At 44.7% G+C, this 19,630-nt stretch overlaps 2 protein-coding genes across 4 annotated transcripts; both read right to left on the bottom strand.

Moving 5' to 3' along the window:
• Nucleotides 1-475: 475 nt before the first annotated feature.
• On the bottom strand, nt 476-10,749 carry nt5c2l1 (5'-nucleotidase, cytosolic II, like 1). The gene is made up of 18 exons (XM_028971308.1): nt 10,556-10,749; nt 9,277-9,350; nt 9,081-9,198; nt 8,230-8,325; nt 8,054-8,145; nt 7,923-7,980; nt 7,549-7,642; nt 5,889-5,942; nt 4,871-4,954; nt 4,653-4,694; nt 4,047-4,154; nt 3,576-3,642; nt 2,690-2,860; nt 2,241-2,292; nt 2,108-2,168; nt 1,858-2,034; nt 1,630-1,704; nt 476-1,164 (listed from the first exon to the last, which is right to left on the bottom strand). The coding sequence occupies exons 1-18, from the start codon at nt 10,609-10,611 to the stop codon at nt 1,126-1,128; spliced, it is 1,518 nt and encodes a 505-aa protein (XP_028827141.1). The 5' UTR covers nt 10,612-10,749; the 3' UTR covers nt 476-1,125.
• A 129-nt stretch (nt 10,750-10,878) lies between these two features.
• Nucleotides 10,879-18,304, bottom strand: LOC114785294 (solute carrier family 2, facilitated glucose transporter member 11-like). Of its 3 annotated transcripts, XM_028971306.1 has the most exons (12): nt 18,122-18,304; nt 17,938-18,036; nt 16,759-16,919; nt 15,560-15,684; nt 15,341-15,470; nt 14,390-14,538; nt 14,082-14,272; nt 13,355-13,465; nt 12,262-12,363; nt 11,683-11,758; nt 11,483-11,610; nt 10,879-11,386 (listed from the first exon to the last, which is right to left on the bottom strand). In XM_028971306.1, exons 1-12 carry the CDS (start codon nt 18,143-18,145, stop codon nt 11,168-11,170), a joined length of 1,515 nt encoding a protein of 504 aa, XP_028827139.1. In that variant the 5' UTR covers nt 18,146-18,304; the 3' UTR covers nt 10,879-11,167. The 3 variants fall into 3 exon arrangements, with proteins under 3 accessions (XP_028827139.1, XP_028827138.1, XP_028827140.1); XM_028971305.1 differs by having other exon boundaries at nt 11,483-11,758; XM_028971307.1 differs by lacking the exon at nt 18,122-18,304 and having other exon boundaries at nt 11,483-11,758; nt 17,934-18,021.
• Nucleotides 18,305-19,630: the final 1,326 nt, after the last annotated feature.

Here is a 19,630-nt window from a genome sequence, read left to right as displayed (position 1 = left end):
GGCTGAGATGATGAATTAGTGGGAACAGGAGCCTCGGTGATGGACTAAGATCCAGGCCTGACGTTTCCAGTTCATGTGATGGTTATTAATGTGCACCCCATGTTTCCTAATCTTCTGCATTCATTAAATTCAGCTTTTAAAATAAGCATATTGTTTAATTGCATAGTGTCTCCTAAAAAGCCAGCATTAAAAGTCAGAGGAGTTGTAAAAGGACGTTTGTGTAGAAGTAAATTGTTATCTAGCGCCACCTTGTGGCCAGAATAGTGCTTGGCGAGAGTTCCCTAAATTTTTCTGTTCCGAGTTCAAATTTTCATTCGTTATTTTCAACAAACTCTGACAAGTTGTAGAGTTCTTTAGAAATAAGAATTTATTTATTGTATTTATTGTGTCCTCGACGTTACAAAAATACACTAAAACATTTTTAATAGCCAGCAGGATGTAAAAATGTTAATATATCTGCAACAAAACAGGAAAGTTTCTCATTACTGGTTTATTTTACATAATTATAGATCATTATCTTTCTTCATCCGTTCTGCGTAGAAAATTGCTGGAATGTTTAAAATCTGCAATTTCTTTCATCCGAACTTAAATTATGTTTTGTTTCTATGTGGACAGTAATTAAGCACATTTGCAATCGTAAAAAAACCCAAAAAAGATTATAATATCGAAAGATCGAAACCAAAATCTGTTATGCTGCTGGGTCCAGTAGAGGGCGCCGTGCGCAGTATAAATTCCTCATGAACCCCCTCATCAAAGCAGGGATCCAGAATCCACACTTTTATCACCAACAATCAATAATCATACACACACACACACACACACACACACACACACATATATTATTTATATATTTTACCTGGCGGGTTGATTTACCATTTTCTTCACCTACAAAGAACACAATTTCTATATAATCAATGTTTGTTGCTTTGTTCTCTTTTGTGCATTTGCTCACTGTGATAATTGCTGAAATGCGCGATCTAAAATCATATAAAGAAGTGGACAAGACTACTGGACTGAATGATCAGGCTTTTTAAAAAGATTATTCCTGCCAACCAAACAGCTGCACAATTCTCAGTTTGAGGAGACACGCCCAAAAAACCCCCCCAAAAAACAGAAGTGATATCATCATATCTTGTTTACTGTTGCTGCATCTTGTTGGGGTTTCTGTGGACAAAGAAACATGATAGATATCAATAAAAAGTATTTATTAACAGGATGTTTATTACACCATTATGGGAAATTTCTGATGTATTAGTTTCATAATCCAAATATAGGTAATATAGAAATAATAATGGCAGCGTTATTTTAGTTTTTTAAATGGTTATGAAACAATATAGAAAATGTATCTGATTAAATAAATACTAAAATATTAAGAAAAGTCCTTAAATTTCTGTATATTATATCAAGTCATTTTTTTCACTTTATAAATAAGAGAAATACGAACCGAAACAGAATACTATTTTACTGAAAAGACACTGATGTTTAAGAATGAAGACAAAATAATTCATTAGTAATTAAAAAAGATTAAAAGATTAAATATAATTGTTAGCCCCTTTAGACTGTGACCATTTTTTCTTTGCAACTACAGCTGGTTCTGTAATTATAAATCAAATTTAATATAAAACTCACCCTGAGCACATGGTTGGTCACAGAAAAATCGAAGCAGTCGAGGGGAGGACTTTCGACAAAAGACTCATGGGGCATCTGTGGAAAAATTAGAATCAGCATCAGAAAACCTTATTAATCCCCAAGGAAATTGCTGAAAAATGTCAATGTAATGTAATATTTTAGGTGAATTAACGTGACGGGTGGAAGTAAACATAAAGACTTAATAAAGCTGGACTGGGCGTGGCCTACCAGGATGGGCGGGGCTCTGAACAGGTAGCTGAAGGGGTAGTTGAGCAGATTGAGGCAGGACGCCGCGTACAGGTCAGCGTAGCGCAGCAGCTGGCTGGCGAACAGGGTTTTGGTGGAGCCGCAGCGCAGCAGGCTGCCCATCTTCCCGTAGCACATCTCCATGCCGAAGGTCACCGTCTGCGGCGCAACGGGGCGGCGACGTGTGTAATAAAGAGCGGCAGAACGCAGGCGGCCTGTAAACACCTCTCACCTTCATCTTCCTCTTTATGGAAGTGATGTCTGGAGACTCCCTGTTGCTGCTGTCCAGGTGCCTGATAAGAAGTCAGAATGAAGCGACCCGCCATGCATTCCAGCCAGGTATTAATACGTCTGTTATAGATCACCTGTACAGGTCAGCCAGGAAAATGTCCAAATTCTTCAGCTCCTCGAACATGTCTGGACAAACAAAGAGGACGTTAGGACAATTGTGTCCTACGCCAGCCTGTGTGATCCGACTTTACACGAAACTCATTTTAAAACCTGAATATTGCGCTGAAACCAGCTTGAACAGACGCTGACCTTCTCAAAAAACGTCTCAACTGTCTTTTAACATATTTTCGTCTTTTCAACCTTCGGAAAAAAGAAACTCCTACATAGTTTTTTTTTGATAATGGTAAAACTTTTTTTTGGTAAAACAATTTTTATGGTGCGTTAAACTGTTCTTTAAATTAACATACAATATTCAAACTGCTAATTAATGGCTAAAGACGTTTTGGTTCCTCTAGATTTATTGTAAAAGGGGCGGGTTGATGGTTTGCTGTCCCTATAAAGTTCAGTTGTCTGTGACACATACGGATCTTGTCTGTCCACACTTGGAGCTCTTTGGCAAGGTCAGGCACAACCAAGAAGGTCATCCAGCCCTGGCGCTTCTTGGACTTGAGGATGTCTCCAAAGATGTGGTCTCCAACGTAGAGAATCTGCTTCCCTCTCACATCCAGCAGGTCACACACGATGTCTGAAGATCCTGGACAAGGAAAACAACTTCTGGATTCACCAAGCAAACCAAATTATTACATTTACAGCATTTACCAGACGTCCTTATCCAGAGCGACTACAACCAGTAGTTACAGGGACCGCCCCCCTGTGGAGACACTCAGGGTTAAGTGTCCTGCTCAGGGACACGATGGTAGTAAGTGGGGTTTGAACCTGGGTCTTCTGGTTCATAGTCAGTATTTACAGGGACAGTCCCCCCCCCTGGAGACACTCAGGGTTAAGTGTCCTGCTCAGGGACACGATGGTAGTAAGTGGGGTTTGAACCTGGGTCTTCTGGTTCATAGTCAGTAGTTACAGGGACAGTCCCCCTGGAGACACTCAGGGTTAAGTGTCCTGCTCAGGGACACGATGGTAGTAAGTGGGGTTTGAACCTGGGTCTTCTGGTTCATAGTCAGTAGTTACAGGGACAGTCCCCTCCTGGGGACACTCAGGGTTAAGTGTCCTGCTCAGGGACACGATGGTAGTAAGTGGGGTTTGAACCTGGGTCTTCTGGTTCATAGTCAGTAGTTACAGGGACAGTCCCCCCCCCTGGAGACACTCAGGGTTAAGTGTCCTGCTCAGGGACACGATGGTAGTAAGTGGGGTTTGAACCTGGGTCTCCTGGTTCATAGACGAGTGTGTTACCCGCTACTAGCTGAACTTCCTTGAATGATTTAAATCTAGAAATGAAAAGGCTGCCTGTTTACCTCCAGAATACACTGTCCCGTGCTGTAAGTCTCCCGTGTACGTCCCAATGCGCAGCTTTCCTGTGTGCTGGGAGTAAAATCTGAATCAGAATCAGAATCGTATTTATTGGCCAAGTAAGTGCAGCACATACCAGGAACAAGATTCCGGTTGACGGCGAAAAACAACAAGAACAACGTGCAGGACGTGTGTACGTGTTACTGTACAAGTTTATACTGTTTATTAATAATATATCTACTGAGTATAAATAAATATATGTAAGAATGTACACAGGTCTATGAATAAATAGGCAGAAATCGAAATCCTATATACCGAGTACATAAAGTGCAGTGCGCCATGTTGAAGTGTGACAGTTCCAGCTCTTCAGGAGGGACATGGCGAGGGGGAAGAAATATTCATTTAGCTTCCAGGATTCAACACCAGAACTAAGCACCCAATGCACCAAAGCCCACAAACGTTACACACGCACTTACCGTGTCCACCTGTCTCAACACCGTCCCCTCGGCAAAGAACAAGGGCTTCTTGGTGTCCACGACAACCAGGTCAAAAAATGAACGCCACGACTGTTTAGGGTTGGTTGCCTATATAATGGGTGAAAGAGAGAGTTTATTAAAATAAAATTCTTCTACCTCACCCTTTAATTTTATATTCTGTATAATATTTTGTGTTATATTTGTATTATGTTGGTATATGTCTTCTTTTTTATGATACCTCTTCTGCTCAGGGACTTGTTACAATGACAATAAAGATATTTCTTCTGGAAATAAAATAGTCATGCAGAGAATTGATTTCTGGTGGTGATGAAATTCATAGCATCTGAAATTGTGAAAGTGACGTGATTGTCATTGTGAAACACAGCAGCACAGCACACGGTGCACACAGTGAAATGTGTCCTCTGTATTTAACCATCACCCTGAGTGAGCAGTGGGCACCATGACAGGTGCCCGGGGAGCAGTGTGTGGGGACGGTGCTTTGCTCAGTGGCACCTCGTGGTTCGGGGTTTGAACCCTTACCCGCTAGGCCACCCCTGTATTAGCACCCCTCCCCCAATCATTTGTGTAATATTTGAAGGAGCTGACCTTTGAACCTTGAGGTGTTTCTAACAGGTACTTCATGATAGCCTTGCGGGAGAAAAACATGTAGTGAGGTCAACACAGATGAAAATATGAATATCAACATGCAATAAAAACGGGATTTAAACACAGAATGAATTACCAGCACATTCTATGCTGTGCACAAAAATGAACCGGTTTGTGTCAACAGCCTGCAGACTGTGTGCACTAGGTGGCGCACTTACTTCTGTGTACGCATAGTCACTGTTGGTGGCCAGGAACACTTTGGCCTCCTCCTTTATTCGGCTTAATAGCACAGGAATGCGGGGCTTCGAGAGGAAAGTAGAGAAGATATCAGCAGCCAGAAATAATAATAATGGCGTACGGGGAGGACGCCAGAACCCCGACTCAACCTCAACCTCGTCCTCAACGATAGTCCACTGATAGTGGACTTCAGGAAGAAGAGGAGGGAGAACACACCCCATCACCGTCCATTTTTACATTTACAGCATTTACCACACGCCCTTATCCTGAGCGACTTACAGTCAGTAGTTACAGGGACAGTCGTCCCCTGGAGACACTCAGGGTTAAGTGTCCTGCTCAGGGACACAATGGTAGTAAGTGGGGTTCGAACCTGGGTGTTACCCTCTAGGCTACTACCACCCCATTCTCAACAATGCTGTGGTGGAGAGAGCCTGGGCGTGCACATCACAGAGATACCTGACTTGGACAGTCCACAAAGACAACACAGTGAAGAAGGCGTCTCTTCTTTCTCTGGACCTTCTATAACTGTCCTGAAAACAGCACTGTCCACAACGCGCTCTACTACAGGACATCTACACCAAGAAAGACATCAAATCTTCCAACTGCTGCCGTCATGCAGATGGTACTGCAGCCTCCGGACGGGGACAGTTTCTTACCTTGGGCCTTCAGACTGTTGAACTCTGACCTCAAACCTGCACCACACGACTCGTAACCACAAAACTCAATTTGCACAGAAGACTGTTTCATGTTTTTACATAACCATATGTATATTTCTGTGTATAGGTTTATTGTTAATGCTTGAACATGCTATTTATTTCCTTATATCTGTGTTTCTAGTTTTTGTCACCACTGCTGTGTGACAATCATTTCACTCACAAGCACTGTACCTGTGTACCGGTGTCATGTGACGTGACAGTAAAAGCGATTTGATTTGTAAGGTAACTGAGATCTGGGGTTTATTTTTCGGTTGGGACACAGCCAAGAGCTCCTGTCACTCACATCTTTGACCACATACTTGTCCAAGTCCTTCAGAGTCCTCTCCTTCAGACTGCCCTGCAAAACACAGAAGCAGAAAGTGCGTCATGGGTAGATTACAGCCATGTGTATGTGCCGGAGTTAAATGGTTACACTAGATTTATAAATGTATTTCTTCTTTTCTTGTGTCTTTTATTTTCTTATTTTCTAAAGACTTTTATTTTGTTCACCTGTATTCTGATGTGGGTAAGGGAATTATAATGATAATCCGGGTGTTTGTTTAATTGTAGAATGTTAAAATGTGTTAATGTTTCTGGTTATGTCAAATATGTTTCTGTATTTTTGTTTGTTCAATTTATGATTATTATAAAAAGTTATGTGGGTTCTAAAACTTTGATCACCCTCGAAAAGTGGTTGGATGCGGCCGTGCCCTTGGGTTAGTGGGTTGGAGACCCGGTTTAGTTCTCTTGGACACATGGCATGAGCTGTGAGAGGTGCGTGGGGTCTGTGTGTAAAAAGTTATTTCTTCTATTTTAATTTATTTACATATTCGGAATATTTTGCATGTGTGTTATTTTGTGAATATTTTTTTTATGTTCTGTTATTACTGTATATTGTAGAGAGAGGTGCAGAGAGACGCGAGTTGTGACGCGATGTTCTGGCGTGACCTCGATTTTATACAGGTATGCAATATTGTAAATACTTTATGTTAATGTTTAGTCCTCTTGGACACATGGCATGAGCTGTGAGAGAGAGAGGTGCAGAGAGACGCGAGTTGTGACGCGATGTTCTGGCGTGACCTCGATTTTATACAGGTATGCAATATTGTAAATACTTTATGTTAATGTTTAGTCCTCTTGGACACATGGCATGAGCTGTGAGAGAGAGAGGTGCAGAGAGACGCGAGTGTGACGCGATAATGTGACCTCGCTTTTGTACAGAATACAGTTTGCACGGAAAATTTCTTGGGTGTCGGCTCGTCTATTACGGTTCAAGAAAAGAAATCAAAAAATTACACAACGCAGAAGAAGAACCGCTACACGTACATTACCTGAACCCTATTCATTTTGTGTGTGTGTGTGTGTGTGTGTGTGTGTGTACACTGTCACAACGCGCACCCACGTCAAAGCTCTGACAGCGTGACGGACGATCGCGAGAAACGGTTCGGCACCAAGGTGAGCGATGACTCTCCGCTGGCAGAGCCCCTGCCCCAACGCCAGGGGAAGACGGGCGGGGCGAATAGCTGCCCCACCTGAAACTAGTGAAGTGAAGTGACTGTCATTGTGAAACACTGCAGCACAGCACACAGTGACACAGCGAAACGTGTCCTCTGTATTTAACCGTCACCCTTGGTGACAGTGGGCACCATGACAGGCGCCTGGGGGGACAGTGTTGGGACGGTACCTTCATCAAGGGGACCTCAGTGGCAACCTTCTGATTACGGGGCCTCTTCCTTAACCGCTAGGCCACCATATGTCTCTCTCTCTCTCACTCTCTCGCATGGGACATAAAGGGACTGGGGACAAACAGGGACCACAGACGACGCACACACCACGACTCCTCGCCAACACGCCATTCCCTGGTGCTGCATCATATATCTGTATTCTGTTGTAGTGGGTTTGGGGTTTTTTACCTGTTAGTGAGCGATTATGAAGCCACTGCTAACCCCTGATGAACACCGTACCGTGTCATGAACGTAATCCATGGCGTCCCTCACGTCCTGAAACATGCTTCTGTAGGACATGAAAAGGTCTCCGTGCTGAAAGCCAGTCTCGAAGCTATAAGGAGGAAGGAGATAAAAACACCAGAAAAGAGTAGAAAAGCGTCCTAATCCAGTCTATACACACCAAATATCTCATGTGTGATGAAGACATTTCGTTGGAAGTCAAGAACAATCGTCTTTTCGTTCGTTTAGGACATGAGAAGCGGTATTTTTCCTGGGACTTTTTTTAAGGGGACGTTCTGATCTAATGAAATATCATTTTATTATTGGTGTGTAAATCCCATATCCAGATGATCTGTATAAAGAGAAGGAGGGCAGAAGATCTCATCACTCACTTCTTGTATCGGCTGCACATGGTGAAGAAGTCGACCAGGCAGGCGTACAGGTAGGATTCTGCGGGAGGAGAAACGTTGGTGAAGAGCAGCGTCCACGGCGCGGCCCGCGTGAGCGGGGAGGCCCTGCTTACCGGAGAGGTTGAACATGGTGTTGAGGATGTAGAAGCGGTCCGTGTTGTCCCTCTGGATGAAGCCGTTCGGGTAGAAGACGCTGGCTTCGTCTCTGGAGGCGTGAAATCACACGACACGTGTTGTCCGCTGCTCCATCAGCCACGAGCGGCCGGGAAACGGCCTGACACACACTCACCCCCTCAGGTGTTTAAACCCGTGACAGCACACCAGGATGTTGCCGTGGGTGTCCACCTTCACCAGGTTCCCGTACGTGGTGTCGTACACCAGACCTCTGCATATGAACAGAACACAGAAGTGGGGAACGGGTGGGATTAGAGGACAAGGTGCCAGCCCACCACAGGGTGCACACACCCCCTACGGGCCATTCAGTGGTGCCAGCTCTCCCAGGGTACATGGCAGCCGTGGGGCACATAAATGAAATAAATCTGGTGAAATGTGATGTTCTGTACTGTATGTCTCACATACAAATCTGTCTTTTATGTCACATCTGTGTAGAAATATAAAACATTCTAAAATTCTTTCAAATTTGAGTTAATTACTTTAGGACATGAGCTATTGTGTTTTTTTAATCCAAACATGACATTATTATTATTATCATTGCTAACAGTGGTGACCTAGCGGTTAAGGAAGCGGCCCCGTAATCAGAAGGTTGCCAGTTCGAATCCCGACCCGCCAAGGTACCACTGAGGTGCCACTGAGCAAAGCACCGTCCCCACACACTGCTCCCCGGGCGCCTGTCATGGCTGCCCACTGCTCACTCAGGGTGATGGGTTAAATGCAGAGGACAAATTTCACCGTGTGCACCGTGTGCTGTGCTGCTGTGTATCACAAGTGAAAATCACTTCACTTTCGTAATAGTATTTTTATTGTTTTTCTTATATTTTAATTGGGTCTGGAGCATACAGATGACATAAAGGAAATCGAATGTCAATTTTAACATTGGTGAGGAGCCCAGTAACGTGAAAAGTGGAGGAAAAGTCCGAGTCAGCAGCCCAACAAGACGAGCTGATCAGGGCGTGTACCCACCGTGTCGGGAATGACGGGTCGTAGTTGTAGCGCAGCAGTTCGTGTGGGTATCCTATCGAAACCAGTCTGTCCCTCAGCAATTCAAACCCCAGAGCCTCATACTCGGGGGATTTATACACTGCAGCAAATTAAAAAGAGCATGAAATAAAAAGACGGGCCCATTAACTCATCGTTTTAATTGAGATACACCACTTACCCGCCAGCGTGTAGTCCATGTCGAAGCCGTAGCACTTGATGTTTTCCAGAGTCAGACTCCGGTTGACAAGCACCCTGAAAGCGGAGGTGAGCAGCAGATTACCAGCAGCCACCCCGCTGGCCTGAACTGGATCAATACGGTACTGCTAATGAAATAAGGGATCGGAATCTTGAAAAGAAAAGTGTCGATTTTCCCAGTCCGTCGCATGATGAGTTCCAGCGAGATAAAAGCGATTAAATCTCTTCCAGGACAACAGAAACATGATCAATAATGTTAAGAGTGCCCTTCTGGCCACGAAGTGATCCCTGGAGGATGGAGCATCGATCTGCTGAGGCTCACGAATAAATATTCCTATTAAGCACAGTTCTGGCCAAATATAGCAAAGCAAGTTTTTTTAGTGAAATAATGAGTGTGATGATGGTGATGAACTGCGGGCCCGTTCCGTATATCAGGCCTGCGCAGTCACGTCAGCGCGTCTTATCAGCCCCTCACACCGAGCTGCAGCCGCATGGACACCGAGCTGCAGCCGCATGGACACCGAGCTGCAGCCGCATGGACACCGAGCTGCAGCCGCATGGACACCGAGCTGCAGCTTACTTCTTCCTCTCGGCTGAAATACGAGGATGATGGGACGATGGCCGCCACTGTACGTCTGGCCGCGGCTTTGCTTTAATCACATGCCAGCGTTAATCATGACTCGGCGCCGCGTGACGTCATACTGCTGCTCACCGATGCCGAAAACGTGCTGAATAACAACCCCAACTGAAAGAGGTCTTTTTTATTCTTCCTAATATTAATATATCGGTATATTATTATAATTCATTACTATTGCTCTACACCTCTTTTATACCTAAAGGATAAAAAAACATATAAAAATACCATTAAGAAATACGAAATGTATTTCAACATAATTTCCATATCATTCAATCAAATCGGTGTGAAACGGTATCATTCAACCATCACGCTGTTGTACTTTTCCTTCGGTTTAACAGGGATCTCGATCTTGATCTGTCCATCTTAAATGTCCCTGGAGCCGGCCTAACAAATGATGAATTCTCACAGCGCCATAATTCATTACATTATTGACTTCTGACCAGCCTAATAATGTGGATAATGAAGTAATTATGTGAATGAATGATTAATTCACTAGTATGGAGTGGCAGTAATTGCTGTCACCGAATTCCAAAGTACTAGAACCTTCCACACGGTACTTAACCAAAAAATAACAAGAAGTGGCCCTCTGTGCCCCAGAAGAAGTTGGACGTGGGGCCCTTTTTACCTGTGCCTGTGGTCCTTCTGGTCTTTGCGCGTCTCTTCGCCCGTAACGCTGCCCATCTTGGCGCCGCAGGGCCGCGGGTGTTGGGCCGTGAGCAGCTCCTCGCGGGAGTGGCGAGTTTTACGCACCGCGAGAGGGGTCCTGGCGTGCGGAGAGCGTAACGCTGCCGGGTTTGGTCACGTAGATTGTGTTATCAGCGCCACGCACACGCGCTCCACTCCACGCACACGCGAAGCTCTTGACCGCGGCCGCGTTTTTATTGGCAGTCATGCTCACACAGGTTAGACACAATATAAAGTAAAGAGTAGCTGAATGATTGAATGGGACAAGCTGGGGGTGAGAACTAACAGGGTGGTGGAACCCAGGGCTTCCTCAACAGGAGCATGCAGGTCACACCCTTTGACCCACAAGGGCCAGCTAAGTCAATAAAGGTCATAGGTTTTTGGCACCCTTGCTGCACTGTACACCAGACCCATGGTCATCAGCATTTCAAAGTCCAGACCCTCCTGTTTGTTGTGCAGTACTGGAACATTTTGCCTCAACCTCAGTCCTCAGTTCTCTGTCCTCTGTCCTCAGGCCTCTGTGCAGGATGTGCAGGATGTGACACTTCCAGGTTCAGAGTTTGGTGGCTTTGTTGCAGAGGACGCAGTCAGACGTCAGTTCGTCCTCCTTGACCTCCTCCATGGCTCTTCGCTTGTGGTGCATTTGTTTAAACGCAACAGCGATCTCCAGCACCGTGCGGTTCTTGGTCTCGGGCACTACGTACCACACAAAGACCGCCGAGAAGAAGCAAAAGAAGAAGAAGATGAGGAAGCAGAAGTATTCCAGGTTTTCCTGGAGGGTGGAGAAGTTCGTGAAGGAGAAAGAGAGAGAAGGTCATTTGGCAAAAAAAAAAGAAGATGCCCGTGTTTGTAACAGCACAGTTCTCACCACTATGAGAGGGAAGACCATCCCTAAGATGAAAAGCCCAGCCCAGTTGATGGTGGTGCCAGCAGTGAAGGCTGGGGACTTGAAGGACTGGGTGTAAATTTCACCGGGGAGGGATGTTGTCACTCCAGCTGCACATAAGTACACTGATAAATAAGCATGATAACACACGTTAACATATGGATTTAATAAAGGTTCCTTACATGGCCCACTGGAGAAGAAGAAGATGAAGACGAAGATGAGGACCATGCTGCAGTAGGGCATCCAGGACACATGTGCCTTCAAACACAGTGACAACACTGAATAGCCAAAACATTCATAAAAACACACTGGTCATCAAGACCTTCCATTATTTACATTTACAGCATTTACCAGACGTCCTTATCCAGAACGACTTACAATCAGTAGTTACAGGGACAGTCGTCCCCTGGAGACACTCAGGGTTAAGTGTCCTGCTCAGGGACACGATGGTAGTAAGTGGGGTTTGAACCTGGGTCTTCTGGACCATAGGCGGGTGTGTTACCCGCTAGGCTACGACCACCCAGTTTCATTATGTGATAAACGCGTTACATGTCAAAAAGCATGATTTGTCCGGGAAAATCTATTTCTGCCTTTTTTTCCATTATTTGTATCTCTATCTCTGTGCATTTAAAAGCCTGCGGTGAGCTGGAGCCCCACCTCGGGCGAGTCCCCGCCCTGCGCCGGAAGCCACAACCCTGATCTGGATGGTGTGGCTATAGATAGCGAGGATATTTGTGACGTGCACGTGCCCGGTCACCAACCTGCAGGTACAGCGTGAGCGTGAGGAGGGCCAGCGTGGCCGCCATGCCCATGTAGCCTCGGAACAGCAGGACTCTCCTCCCCGTGCTCTCAATCACCAAAACCTGTTTCATTGAGCAGAAACGACTGTCCTTGCATCCTCATATGGGGACATTACATTGTCTTCCATTATAATCCATAATATTTTATTCTGTTCAATTTAAGCCCGTTGTCCTCATCCAGGGACCTTTGCTTTGCCCTCTAGGGGTCAGAGAAGCACCGCACACAAAACATAAAGAAATCCAGAAGGCAGCAATATCAGCAGCATTCTTCTATGGTGCCTTCAGAAAGAAAAGTAGATAAAGTACAAATGTCCTTTTTTTTTCACTTAAATGTGTTTGTTGTTTTAAATGGTATAAGAATTTTACCAATTTTAGTAATAGTATTGTTTCACAACTATGATTTTATTGTGTTTTATTTTTATTTACTACAAATAGTATTTTTTTTGGTTTATGATGTCCTGCTAGTCCCAAACAGATAAAGGAAATAAAAAGTTCTCTCCAAACAAAAGATCAGGTCTCAGGAGGATAGTGTCTAGTTATACTAAGATCATGGTTTATTCCAAAAAATAACAGAGAAACCAGAGTACTAAACCAATTATGGAGCAAAAGCAAGAATTCTACTAATGCAGTTTAGCTAAATTCTTATCGTGTTCGGCTCCTTTTACTGTATGTAAATGGGCAGGACAGTTATCAGCACTCAGTGTCAAAGCGATGATGCAGCTCTCAGTTAACTCAATTAAAATGATGAAACGGGCACAGATTCCTCAAGCCCCGTCCTGCCATATCATGGGTGTGTGCAGTTACTAAAATTCCTCACATTAAACCTACAAACCGCACTCATGTTGACGACAGAGTGAATATTGTCGATGAGATTTTTCATTATTCCGATTGTTTTATCTGTTTGTGTCCTGTTACCAGCATGCACCTTCAGTGTACAATCCTACAGTTTGAGGGTCATCTTCCTGGCAGCATGTAATGCGTGTGTACGTGCATTTCTTCAAACCGTGGAGAACGGGACATTTCTCTGTTTAGTATATTGCATGTCTGTACTCACACAGGCAACGGAGGTGGACACCTCGCACAGGCCTGTCCCCAGAGCAGCGTAGCGCAGCTGATGAGACGGGATTCCTGCTGCTGTGAACACCTCGAATGAATACAGGTAGACCTGCAGCAACACAGGGACATGCAGGGACATGCAGTGCCATTCAAGTCCAGTTCAGAATACATTTACATTTACTGCATTTAGCAGACGCCCTTATGCAGATTTCCTTACAATCAGAATATACAGGGAACAGTCGCCCTGGACCAACTCAGGGTTAAGAGTCTCGCTTAGGGACACAATGGTAGCGATGGTGGGTTTTTGTCACTGCTGCCGTTCCACCACCGGACCCCCAGGGGGCGCACGACCACACCCAGAACCACCGACCCGGAAGAAGATCAAACCCAGGACAACAGCGAGTACAAAAGGCCACCTTGAACTCATTACACCACCTCTACAGTGATCCCGATCCAGGAAGTCCCAGCATGCCACTCCTTTCCTGGCCCAGTCCCAGTCCCAGTGCTTCTTCCCAATGTCCCACGCCGCCATTCAGTTACTCTAGTGCACCGCCAGTCCAGCCTTGTGACAGGTTTGAACATTTGTGGTCTTCTGGTTCATATGGACGAGTGTGTTACCCACTAGGCCGCTACCACCCCCTAATGCAGAAATATCCAGGACCCGATCATGCAAGAAGAAAGTGGCCTTGCAGGTCACGGTACTCGGTCTGAGCAGCACGACTCACAGCGTTGATGCCGCAGAGCTGCACGGTGGTGAACGTGACTAAAGTGGTGATGAGCTGCCAGCGAACGCTGCGCTCCAGGAAGAGCTCCTTCACGCTGTGAATCCGCACCCCACGCAGCGCGGCGTGCTCGGCCTGCATGTCCTCCATCTCAGACGCGTGGTCCACCTTACTGCTCCACAGCCTGCGGGCGGCTGCAGGAGACACGTCACTTCTTTCTTTAGTCACCACTATTTACTGTCTTTTGTGAAAAGGACATTGGTCAGTAATAATACAAGTTGGATTCAGACACGGACCAGCGGGGCACTGACCTGCCTCACAGCCGGCGCGGTCGTTGCGGTCGAGCAGCAGGAACCGGGGCGACTCAGGAAGGATGGGCAGAGTCAGCATCTGCAGAAGGCCGGTAAAGCCACTGAAGCCCAGCAGCCACGGCCACCGGTCAGTCGTCCCCAGCAGCTCGCTGGGAATCACCCACACAGTCACATTAACCACTAGCAGAGCCACAAAACGTCTAATACCCTCTCTCTCTCTCTCTCTCTCTCTCTCTAATATAATAGTATGATCATGATTAATATAGTATTATATATTTAGGTACAAGCTATACACCTTGTCATTGTCACCTGAGGCCTTATTCCAATAAGTCAGCCAAAAAATAATGGGGCAGCGGTGGCCTGGCGGTTAAGGAAGCGGCCCCGTGGTTAAATGCAGAGGACACATTTCACTGTGTGCACCGTGTGCTGTGCTGCTGTGTTTTACAATGTCAATCACTTCACTTCCAAAAAAGGTTAGCAATGACATTTATGTCGGCAAGAATTTCATACTTTGCCAAATGTCCAGACACAAGGAGACAAATACATGGAGGACCTGATCCCCTGAAGCACTTTGTCATGTCCCCGTTCTGTCTGCACACCACCAGCTGTGTGGCCAATGGCAAAGGTGTTTGTCAGGTCCCACCAGTAGGAGGGGACAGTATGGACCGACCAGGACGGATGTGTGTTTTTCCCCCAGAACTCAGTGGGACTGTTATAGGAACACAGCAGGTCACCAACGATGCAGCACGTACCACTGATGGCATTCAGTATCACTCATCTTTAGGGATAAAGTCTAATTATTATCTTCAGAACTATTTAAATCAGATGAACCCCTTTCACTTGTAAGAGCAGGACAGCCAGTGGTGTCCATCAGAGCACAATTTGAGGCCCATTGCTGAAATGTTTGTGACATTGGGACGCGCATGCAGTGTCTCGGAAAGAAGAGCTCACCTGATTCCCAGCAGCTGGCCGAAGAACTTCCCCATAGAGGCGAACGTGGAGAGCGACACCCCCAGCATCCCACGTAACCTCTTGGGGGCGCACTCGAGTACATACAAGGCGTGAGCTGTTAGACCTATACCTGTAGGAGACAGGGTCCATCATAAGACACAGGTTGTTCCCTCACCCTGAAAACCACATGACATTCACACACACTCGTACGGGTCAAACCTGAGTTCAAACCGTATAGCAGCCGGGCGATTATGATCATCTCAAACGACATGGTAGATTTGCTCAGCAGCATCAGCAGCGCTCCGCCGATGGCCACGGCATTGTTCACCATCAGGCATCTCCTCCTGTGGGGAAGCAAGCAGTGGGCTACTCGCACCCGTGCTCCCATGACTTTTTAAGTCCGTTAGCAGAACACATCGGCGTAGCTGAAGATGCTGAAAGAATGAGTGGTTGGATTCATGACGTAATCACATGACCTGGCTGGTACCTGCCTGAAACTCTCGTCTCTTTAAACCTTTTTTACAATAAAATAAAAAGCTGCATATCGGACAGTCTGGGTCTGTCTCATTTTTAGTACCTTATTACGAATTTAAAATGTTATCTTTTAACACACGTATTCAAATTACTAAGGGAAATAAACAGAAGTCCTCATCTTCTCTCCATGGGGAGAAAACATTAAGATTAGAAGGAAGTAATGATCTGACTCGGGCAGGGTGCTCCATATGTGTACTTGTGTACTTTTCTCTGTCTCTTGCGTTTTTGTGATCCACCTTTTAAGTTTATTTCTTACATTATTATAGTATTATCGTATGTGTGTGTTTTATTTCTGGGAGTAGAGTTTGTGTACACAGTACATAACACAGAAGGGTGGAGGCACAACCGCTTGACGTCGTGACAAATGACAAATTTTAATAAATAAAAAAAGAGCAAAGGCACAATGGACAGAAAAAGAACAGAACAGAAATGCAGCGAAACAGGACACGTTACTATCAACACAGGACGGGTTCTGATCCCCCGTGCCAAACAACACCTGGCGAGTGCAGGACTGCCTTGGCGCCACATCGATTGTGTTCTAGATGAACGTCAAGTATCAAATGATTCATTTCTACAGAACATTCTACACCTAAGGACAGCTTGACGTGGTCTATTTGTTACTCAAAGTCTAATTTCTCGTCCTCAGCTCACCTTCTGCCTCATTTAAGTGAAGTGACTGTCATGGTGAAACACTGCAGCACAGCACAGGGTGACACAGTGAAACGTGTCCTCTGCATTTAACCATCACCCTGAGTGAGCAGTGGGCACCATGACAGGCGCCCGTGGAGCAGCGTGTGGGGACAAACGTCCAAGACAATCAGAAGCATGCGGCACCTCAAGGTCAGTCTGGGCTGGAAAGGGTCAGCAGTGTGTTTAATGCGCACCTCCCGTATGTCGCTACCAGGTGTCCAGCACAAAGGGAGCCGATCAGACCACCAATGCTGAAGATGGAGACGATGAAGGACCAGATGCGCGAGAGCTGCCAAGCGTTCAGGACCAGGCCATAGCGCTGCTCACATGTGTGGTTCACCAGCTCCTTGATGAACTATGCATTCAAGTGGAGGTATTCTGTTCAGTGGCAATTTAATATTATTCATATAAAATTATAATGCAAAAATGAACAAAAGTTCAAGCCAGAAATAGACGTGTAAATACAGTCAGGGGGAAAACTGTTTGAACCACTGCTGACTTAGTATGTTTGCCCACTAACAAAAAATGATCATTCATTTAAATCATTAAATCTAAACTGTAGGTTTCTTTAAACTGTGACAGAACAACAACAAAAAATCAAATAACGAATTTCGAATGAATTGTCATTTTCATGAATGAAATAGTTGATCCCCTATCAGTCAGCAAGAATCTGATGTAGAACCATAAAATACTCCCTCAGTCTGGAGTTCCATACAAGATGCCACCTTGTGGAGTTCAGTGATAATGAAAATGGTGTGGAACCATCCCAGAGCTACTCACAAGGAACTTGTCAATGATCTCAAAGCAGCTGGGTGCCATGGGTCCATAGTCCCCAAGAAAATAGTTGGTAACACATTACGCTGTGAAGGACTGAAATCCTGCAGTGACCGCAAGGTCCCCCTTCTCAAGGAAGCACATGTACAGGTTTGGCACAGAACATCTAAATGATTCAGAGGAGGACTCGATGAAGGTCAAATGTTGGGTGAGAACCTCCTTTCCCCATTTTCAGGGCATTGAAAATGGCCTAGAGATGAGTGGGACCAAATATGGACAAACCTTATGAAACATCTGACCTCAGTGATTGTCAACAGAGGTTTTGCCACCTAGTACTAAAGCACGTTTTGCAAAAGTGGTCAAAAACTTCCTTCATTGAAATAGTTTTTGTTCCGTCTCTCACTGTTCAAATAAACTTTTGAAATTATGAGCTGATCATGTAAGATGGCAAACTTACAAAATCAGCAGCAAATGTTTTCCCGGACTATACATAAATCAAATTAATACAGTTAGTAACTAATACAGTTTAAATTATAAACAAATGGATGATTTAAACAAAGTGTAATTTTTGCATTAAAATATTTAATGCAAATACCTACAGAGGATGGTGAGGTCAGCATTGAGACATGGAGACCATACTGGAAGCTTCCGCCAATTCCCGCAATAAAAATAACAGCAATGAGGAGAGGGCTGTCCAACTTGTGGAAATACAGAAAGATTTAAGTTTAAAAAGTCCATTAGCCTGAATGATGAACAAATAATGGGAGGGATATTAAAACTTACCAGCAAGACCAGAGGAAGCGCCATGATAAAAGGAATGAGCCTTATTGCTGCCAAGGGCAATGCTTCTACATGAAATACAGAACTCCAAGGGGCGTTTCCAGAAAGCAAATATAATAAATAACAACCCTAATGAAATCCTAAATCCTACAAATGGAGTCACAGCCCTGAGTCAGCGTGACTAGGTCTAAATATCTAACCGCGGTGTGAAGTGTAACCCTTTAAGCACATTCTTTACGGCTTCACAAACCCAGTGCCACCAGATCCCTCGGATTTATAAATTATTGAACCCGTGGAAGTGACCTCTGTGAATGAATGAATGAATGAATGCCTTAAATTATCCAACAAAAAAAATCATCATATGATCAGACAAGAATAAATCCATTTGCAAAATTTAAACGTTCTTTCAAATAGTCATACCTCAGTCTTAGCTGAAAACGGATATTTAATATTTCAATATTGAGAAGTTAAACGTACCAATTTTATATTAAAATTATTTTATAAATAAATATTAAATTAAACTGATTGTGTTATGCAGTAACTGTCACCGTGTCCCTCAGCAAGACCCTTTTGTTCATACAGGAGGTCATCTTGCTCTCACAATTTGGGGATGCGTGTGGTTCATATCTCAATCTTCAGACAGATCTTCCCTTCCCTTATCTGAGTTGGGGTCAAATGGAGAACAAAAAAGAGCAAAGAAGTGAAAAGCTCCATGTAGGTGGTTGATGTTAGTCCACTTTGTGGCTAGTATTTTGAACTGTTATTTTTTCATATCACTGCACTGAAAAAATGATATTTTATTTCCTGGATGTAACCCCACTAGCGCCCCATTGTCATTATGAAGTACATACCGGCCATGTTACCAGCTGACTAGCCTGCACCTTTACCTGATTCTGTGTTCAAGTGGACCTATTGTCCTGCATGAATTATATGAATTTCGTGTACCGGTCTTTTATAATAATGATCAGCTCTGTTTTTACTGACAGCGAATTGTCAGTTCAAGTGATGTCATATGAAACTTGCCAAATTGCTTGACGAAAAACATTATTTCAGCAATATTTGACTGAAAACACCTTGTCCTCATCCTTTTCAAATTATTCCTAATACCCCTCTCCCTTCTAGCAAAGGAGAGACACGTCCAATTCTAAGATAAATGGTTTTTTTGTGCCTAAAAGTTGAAAGACTATTGAAGGATTAATTGAAACTGGAACTAAATTAAATTTAAAGTGAAGTTATTGTCATTATGATACAGAGCACAGCACACGGTGAAATGTGTCATCTGCATTTTACCCATCACCCTTGGTGAGCAGTGGGCAGCCATGACAGGCGCCCGGGGAGCAGTGTGTGGGGACGGTGCTTTGCTCAGTGGCACCTCAGTGGCACCTTGGCGGATCGGGATTCGAACCGACAACCTTCTGATTACGGGGCCGCTTCCTTAACCGCTATTTAATTGGTGAAAACATGAACATGGTGCTAATTGCAGGTGTGATTGATGAGATTATGTCTTGATTG

The sequence above is a fragment of the Denticeps clupeoides genome, chromosome 3 (assembly GCF_900700375.1).
Source record: "Denticeps clupeoides chromosome 3, fDenClu1.1, whole genome shotgun sequence".
In the NCBI taxonomy this organism is placed as follows: Eukaryota; Metazoa; Chordata; class Actinopteri; order Clupeiformes; family Denticipitidae; genus Denticeps; species Denticeps clupeoides.
Note: the sequence above shows the minus strand (reverse complement) of the source record. Positions and strands in the feature narration are given on the sequence as shown.

Bases quoted from the DNA above. Each gene is read 5' to 3' on its own strand.
- nt5c2l1 (XM_028971308.1), bottom strand. From the start codon at position 10,611: ATGGGCAGCGTTACGGGCGAAGAGACGCGCAAAGACCAGAAGGACCAC. The intron at 4,695-4,870 runs GTAAGTGCGCCA...TTCTCCCGCAAG, and splicing joins GTGACTATGCGTACACAGAA to GCTATCATGAAGTACCTGTT. The intron at 1,705-1,857 runs GTAGGCCACGCC...ATTTTTCCACAG, and splicing joins TCAGAGCCCCGCCCATCCTG to ATGCCCCATGAGTCTTTTGT.
- LOC114785294 (XM_028971305.1), bottom strand. From the start codon at position 18,145: ATGGCGCTTCCTCTGGTCTTGCTG. The intron at 18,037-18,121 runs GTAAGTTTTAAT...TATTTCCACAAG, and splicing joins CGCTTCCTCTGGTCTTGCTG to TTGGACAGCCCTCTCCTCAT. The intron at 14,539-15,340 runs GTGAGCTCTTCT...GGTGATTCCCAG, and splicing joins GGCCAGCTGCTGGGAATCAG to CGAGCTGCTGGGGACGACTG.